The sequence below is a fragment of the Perissodus microlepis genome, chromosome 22 (genome assembly GCF_051167445.1).
Source record: "Perissodus microlepis isolate ML-2025 ecotype Zambia chromosome 22, ASM5116744v1, whole genome shotgun sequence".
Classification (NCBI taxonomy): domain Eukaryota; kingdom Metazoa; phylum Chordata; class Actinopteri; order Cichliformes; family Cichlidae; genus Perissodus; species Perissodus microlepis.
The window spans coordinates 494,562-501,946 of NC_140481.1; the positions used below are offsets into that span (position 1 = coordinate 494,562).

Here is a 7,385-nt window from a genome sequence, read left to right on the forward strand (position 1 = left end):
ATTAAAGTGTGAACGTTGCACACAGTGACAGCAAAGCTTTGATTTTTCTGAAGTGATGGAAACAAGACTGGCTGAACTTGAGTTTCAAAATTCAGATGTTGGTCAAAAAAGAGTCCAAGATTTTTAAACAGATAATTAGGTGAGTAATGGCTGTGCTTGTAGTTTAAGACGATCTTTACCTGATTTGTCTGCAAAAATCTCGCAGACAAATAGTTTGAGAAGAAGAATAATGTGGAAGGCCTCAAAAGTACTACACCTAAAAATATCAACTCTGTTGAGACTGAGATGTGTTGAACGATAACAGATCACATGTGAAGAGAAGAACAGCGTAATAAGACACCAGGACGTGGAAGATTGGTACAGATACAGGCAGATGCTGAAACTCCGTGTAGCTGACTGACACTACCTGCGAGAACAAAGACGAAGCTAATGAGCTGTGGCTGCCAGCTGAAGGAAATTCCCCTGTGAGGTCCGACCCACGAGTTATGATGTCCCTCGGCAGTCAGGGATCATTATGTATTTTAAATGTAATTAACGGCAATAAGTTTATTATGTGCATAGACATGAAACACACAAACGTGCTTTGATAGTCCTTAAGTATACTCAGAGCCATCTGTCCTCAGGCATTAACTAATAACCCTTCACTGTGCTGTCACATAAATGCAGTATTACCGAGCAGTGGAGCTGATGGTTTTAAGCTATTCCACATTCTGATGTTCTGCTAATGTGGACTCGGACTACAAAGGTTCATCAAAGCGTTACAGAGTCCCAGGACTATTCTTTAATCTTTAGATCATTTGATCCAAAAATCTAATCCATCACCTGGTGAAGCTCTTAACTCGGTGCTGAGGTGTTTAATCTGTAACGTCTCATTTTTTGATGGTAACCTTTGAAGTATCCAGCACCTCTGTGAGCGCGCCCACGAGTCCAGGACAGCACAGAGAGGAGAGTGTTAGTGCAGCGTTATAGGTGCACCCAAACAGCTCCCTGTGACTCACACCTCCGCTACTTGTTGAGGGACGCCGCTGCTGTCACACGAAGCACCCGTGCGCACCTTTATTTTCAAATCCGCGTGCATGCGCGCGCGCGCGCGCAGCAGGGCTGCTTCCTGCTCACTCCGCGGTGCTGGTGCATGGAGGCGGCTGGGCTGGGCTCTGCTCGGCTTGTGTCCGGCGGAGTTGACGGAGTCAGCGCGGTGTCCCTGCTGCGGATATGTGGGAACGGGTTTAGGGCTGGGCTCGATTCAGCCCTTAACCTTATTCGGAGTCATGCGGACGTTAGGTGTCTTCAAACTACCACCGAGCTGCAACAGGAACTCCGAAATCCAGGCAAGTTCACAGAAGTGTCGGAGTGTGTGAGTGTGAGATTGTGTGTCTGTGGTGGTGCAGTCGGAGCAGCTGGGTGACATGAACTCTTTCATCCTGTGGGTCGTTAACGGTGCCGTGAGCTGCTGTGTTGTCGGAGAGGAATGCAGCAGCTCGGTCATCAGACACATTCCATGTCTGTACAGTGTCAGTGCAGATAGTCCGGCACGGCACGGCACGACAGTCCATGGCTATCCGTAGTTGAGGGACGCCTTATCCCAGTCAGTTGCTGTGCTGATTTTCACCACAGCATTCTTGCAGCTGCTTCGTTTCCCTCCGTCTGGGCTCCACGGGCTCAACAAGCTGCTGCATTTGACTGACACGGTTCCACCCGTGTGCACCAGCAAACGCTTTCGCATTTGTTCATTTTCGTCATGTATCACAACTTGTGGCTTCTCGGGAATTGAATTGATCCAGACCAGCTTCCTCTGCTGGCTGTAAACTGCAGATGCACAGTATGACTGGGTCAATGACACACTGAGTGCGGGCTTCCAGAGCCACACTGTAGAGAAAGTCCTTTCCAGCAGACGCTGCGCTCCTGTCTGTGTCATTCCTGCGTAATTACATGACCACAGGGTAATCGGAGTTCAGCGCATCATCCGGATCAGGCGTGCGTTTACCGTCATGTGCAACCATGCAGCATATCACACCCTCACCGACACAAACTTGTGCCACAGCTGCTGAATGCAGTCTGCTGCTTCTCTCATTTTTGTTACTGCAGCGTTAATCCCACGGCAGAGGGGAATACAGATGCGTGTGTGTGTGTGTGTGTGTGTGTGTGTGTACTGGTCAGCACATTTATTTAATACATGGAGATTTAACGACATTTGGTTATCACATGACCAGGGGATAGCTGTGATGTCATCAATTGATCATTAAGATAAAATGATCTGTTCAAACTTTTAATGTTCGATCTTATAAACAGAAATCTACCAGTAACGTGTGTAATATTTACCCTGTGTGAAATCAAAGGCCCGGCCTGACGTCAGCCACTAACTCGTGGCACTGGATGTTTTTGTGTTGCATTCTGAATGTCGTCCTCACGATTAACTTCTTCACGACTTCCTGTGTCTGTGGCCTCGGATAAAATGGTGACATGACTTTTTTCCATAGTCAGATTCTTTAACACTGACAGCCTGCTTACATCTCACATTAAGGCGTCTGTACTGATAAAATACTTTCCTGATTGTTTGCATGAATGAATTCATTGCTTTTTCATGTAGGACGCTATTGTAGGGATTGTTGATATAATATCTAATATATAATACAGTTGTTAAAGAATTTAATATCACTGGGAAGTTCACTTGAACATGACAGTATCATTGAGCACAGAAATGTGTGTTTAATGCATGTACTCTTTATTACTTGACTAAAAATATACACAGGCTCTTCTTCGTGAACAGAAAGGTTTTGGGTCCTGCTGATATCCACCCTTTCCTCACATTTTCCCAGCAGGCGGTAGTCAGTCTATCGTAGATGCCTCATCTGAGCTTTTATGATAAAATCAGCTGCCTGATAAAACAAGTTCAATGAGAACACTGAGACTGATGTCGGACATTAATGTTGTTTCTGTAAAACGTAAACAACAAGCTGGTTCGCTCTATTTCATGTTTCATATACAAGTCTTTCCACAAAAAGCTGGATGTTGTCTGATGAACCCATATTTTATTCACAATCAAACATATTTAACATGTTTAAGAGGTCAAGAAAGTTGAAAAACCCAAGGAAATGTATCAACAGACAATAGGCAGGTCAGTGCTTAAGTAAAAAGAATTTGCAGTACAAACACGAGACGTGTGCAGTGGTTTCAGAACTGTAGCAATAATGTACTTAATGATGGGCTAAGGTACCCACTCTTATACTTGATTAAGAGCAGGCACCCTCATATGTCTTTAAGATGTAGAGCTGAGTGCATTATTACTTTGTGTATTTGGCACTCTTCTTAAGCATTCACAGAAGGACAAAGGGAACATTTTACGCTCTTTGGTGCATGCTGCAGTCACTGCGACTGGAGGTGGCTTTTCCATTTCACGTTTCTTTGTTCATTACTGTACAGGAACTTAGGAAGAACAGCATATATGTGAGTGCTTCTGTACTTTTGTTTGTACCTCATTTAATTTACAAGCTCTCCACAGATGTGGACGTTTGAAGGTTTTGGTGATTAACTCTGGGGAAAAACCCACTGTCAGTTGGCCAGTAATAAGTAACTACAGTGAGCTCTGGCAGGTCTAAACACATGAATAAGTAAATACTAAAACTGAAAAATACTCCCATTACAAAATATTTTTGAAGGCCTCTTCAAATATTATTCATTTCAAACATTTGCCCCGTGTCTCTCCTCAGGCTGCCATCTCTGGTTTTCTTGTGCAGTGATAACATGAAGGTTTAGATTAATTTTGGCATTAGCCTTTGTAGCCCGAGGACTGAGAGCGTGACAAAGGTGGGTTAGTGGTGTGTATCACTGTCTGCTGCAGTTTAACAGTATTACCAGGGAGATCCAGACTGAGCTTCACTCAGACAGCCACAATGAATGTGTTCACTGTCACCTCAGCCACCATGAAAAAGTTCAGACATCTCTGTACTGTGAACATAGTTGCAGCCATTGCATGTGTTTGAATGAACAGAGACATTAACTCTTTACATTTCCTCCTTCCTAAAGCACTCTGACGGGTTGTGACTCAGACCAAGAGCTCTGGACTAATCTGTGCCATGAAGACCAAGAAATCTCAAGCAGTTCGGCCAAGCTCACCTGCCTGTCAACCAAAGTCTCGCTTCTCCTTACGAAGTAGAAAGAAGAAGGAGAGGTTGATCCGAGGCAAGCTTCGCATCCGCTCCATGCCTGGAGCGTTCCTAGTGCTTGGCGTGGTTGTGGTGGTTGTTGGCACTGCTCTGGCTGTGGCAGGATACTGGCCCTATCAGATATCAAGGTCGTCCATCCTGGGAGCTGCAGATGGGGAAAGCGCCTCTGAATCACAGATTTCCGGCTGGAGTCTGGGACCCAAGGGCTTCCTGTCCACAGCCAGTCTCATTCACAGTGAGAGGATGAAGCTGTTGGGACCAGTCATCATGGGGGTGGGTCTCTTCATCCTCATATGTGCCAACACTGTCCTGTACGAAAACAGGGACAGAGAGACTCAGATGCTGCTGGCCCAGATGCGCAGTGTTATCTGCTCCGTGTCTGCGGCTGTGCCTTCAGCTGACCTTAAAGAAATAGCAGCAGCCAATTCGATGGCCAAACACTACCAGTGGGTTAGCAGTCTACCAGCTGCCCATCTTAACATTCTCTGTCTGCAGCAGCTGGCCACCTCTGAGCCCCTGCTCCAGAGCAGAAGCACCGTAGACCAGGAGCACAGCATGGAGGGTTTCTACCAGCAAGCTGTTCTTCAGATGGAAGGCCTCCACCACCAGGAGTCAAAGCCTCCGTGTTCCGCCAAAGCTTCCCTCTCCAGCTCATGCAATTCCAGTCAGACTGACTTTAATGCACAGCTGGGTGCTAAATGTGAAGAGAGAGCCAGCTGCAGTTCACACACTGGCCCACTTGTTAAGACCAATGTGTGCCTGGTATCTGCAGGCTCCATGTCCACCTTAGGGGTGGATGAAGTTGATGTCCCAGCTGCTCAACCAAGGCGCTGCCACAGTATGAGCTACAGGACTAACCCTTACACAAAGCGAACTGGTAGGTGTATGGAGAGAGAGCACATTCAGGCAAATCAGCTTGAAGTCACTCGTATGGAGGCGAGCTCACAGGTTTGTGTAAACGTTCTTGGACAGGTTGCCGATTCTGCAGAGCAGACTCACCAAAGCTGGCCTCGGCTAGATCTGGGCAACGGCAGACGATACCTGAAACTGGAGAACAAAGAAGACTCGGTGGAAAAACTGCTGGACCAGTTGGAGCACCAGTGCTCTCAGGGGGATACAAGTTTTGGATCTGGGCCTTTCCAGTGATGGCTGCAAACCCAGAATGGAAGAATTATATCTCATTTTAGTTTTCACTTCTGTGCAGGGCAGAGAATAACCGAGCCCAGGAATATTTGGAGTACGGCATTTCTATGAAGGATTTGTTGAGCTCTTTCCCAAGCTTCAGTGGAGTATTGATACACAGTGTTTGCTTGGCTGGATGTGGCAGATGTTTTCTATCATTCAAGGAGATGAACAATATACATCCCCTACACTGATGCAGCTGAGTGGGTCACAGTGTTTACTTCTGCTGTTTGGGTTGGCAGCATTGCAATAAATCAACGTGTATGTTGCCAAAATGTGTTTGCCTGTTTCTGGAACACAGCATGCACAGCCCAGTAAAAGGAGAGAGAGCAGGAAGAGAGACTGTTTACACTGTGCAGTCAGTTCAGAACCAAACTACTCGGACTCCGGAGTCCATAAAGAGAAATGCAACCAGTGTATAAACATGGGACTTTTTTCCCTATTCCAAATGCAATGCATGACAGTGATGTACAATATGCAATATGTTGAATCTCAATTCTTATGCAAGTGATGTCATTGTTGGTTTTATATGCATAAGTAGTAACAAATGGTTATTCTGATTTAAAACAACTTGGATCTTATTCTCGTGTGTGTGTGTGTGTGTGTGTGTGTGTGTAGATAGATACAGATTCCTACAGAATCAGTCATGATAACATTGTGCCAAACATCAGAAGACCAGCAGTGTCAGCCTGTACTTCATGTTTGCTGTTCTAGTGTGTTACATTAAGCACATCACTGATAGCTTCAAAATGGACCTTTAATGGTAAAAAACTGCAACAAAGAGACAACACCCGATCCAAATCCTGCAGCTGCAGCTGATGACTGTTGACTAATTTTCTGTTATTTTAGCTACTCCATAAAATGCAAAACATAACATTTTAATTACATGTGTCTTCATTAAGGTTTGATGTCTCGTTATTTACCTTTTAGAGCAGTTCACAAACATTTAATAGTGGTTTATAACCCACGTTAATCCACATTAACATTTAGCAATGGCTGCTTGGGACTATAAGATATTTATTAAATGATTGTGTATGAAAGCAAAGTGCTACTAATTTAGTAACTAGTCTGTCTGATCATTTGGTTAGTGTTTTTGTCATGACTAAAAATGGTGACCAAACCTATGACAATAAGATCCAAGTTAACAAAAAGATTATTGAAGGAAGAATTGTTTGTTGTGCTTCTCCTGGCGAATGCAGTATCATCTTGTAATGAATACAGGGATGCCCCCTTCTTCTGGTGTCCAGTCGACTCTTTCATAGTGTGCCCAGTATTTATGAGGAGGGTGACCAAGCCCCCACACACCTTCCACTCTCGTCACATCATCCTTTGATCAATGGACTGAATGGATTGTGCGGACAAGGCAACCCTGCGACTCCACTTAGATTTAGTAAGGTTGCTGTTACTGCATACAGCTGGGTGTGTGTCATAGAGGAAGAAGACGATGAATTACAGTCTCCTGGGCCCTCCTTATGTGCAGATGTGCAGGGGCCATCGCTCCATGTTCCATATTTGAATCAACACTACTCTGGTTTTCTTTTTGTCTGTGCTGCCTGTTCTGTATGCCACATGTATCTACATGCATACCAAGCAATATGTGCAGAACAATCACTGACTGCCTTGCCCTGTGCTGGACACCAAATTATATAACATTACCATTCCCGTGTTACAAATATAAGGCAAAGCAAAAGTAACATCTTTGCTGTCATTTCATTTATGCACACTGTCCTCTCTACACATATCACTGACAATCCCATTCTTCACTCTGAAGGAGACCTTGTATATTAAAAACATAGAACTGGGATCTGGACTTTCGCATCCCTCCCGAAATCCTCCAGTTGCAATTATCCTCAGCAAAGCCTGATGTATAGCTCCATATCCCTCCCCTCTCCTTAGCTTTTATTGTTCCTTCAGGGCAGATATGCAGTCCCTCATGATCTCCTCTTATTTAATTGGTCGTTTACAAGATGGCCTCTAGGTTTCTAACAGCTCATAAAGCTAGCAGGCAGGACCTCCTGCGCTCTGTGGCCAAAGTACAGG

At 44.9% G+C, this 7,385-nt stretch overlaps 1 protein-coding gene across 1 annotated transcript; it reads left to right on the forward strand.

The window, feature by feature from the left end:
* Window positions 1-998: 998 nt before the first annotated feature.
* tmem200b (transmembrane protein 200B) lies at window positions 999-7,039 on the forward strand. The gene is made up of 2 exons (XM_084918627.1): window positions 999-1,328; window positions 4,024-7,039. Exon 2 carries the CDS (start codon window positions 4,074-4,076, stop codon window positions 5,307-5,309), a length of 1,236 nt encoding a protein of 411 aa, XP_084774753.1. The 5' UTR covers window positions 999-1,328; window positions 4,024-4,073; the 3' UTR covers window positions 5,310-7,039.
* Window positions 7,040-7,385: the final 346 nt, after the last annotated feature.

Coding starts and splice junctions, on each gene's coding strand:
- tmem200b (XM_084918627.1), top strand. CDS start 4,074: ATGAAGACCAAGAAATCTCAAGCAGTTCGGCCAAGCTCACCTGCCTGT.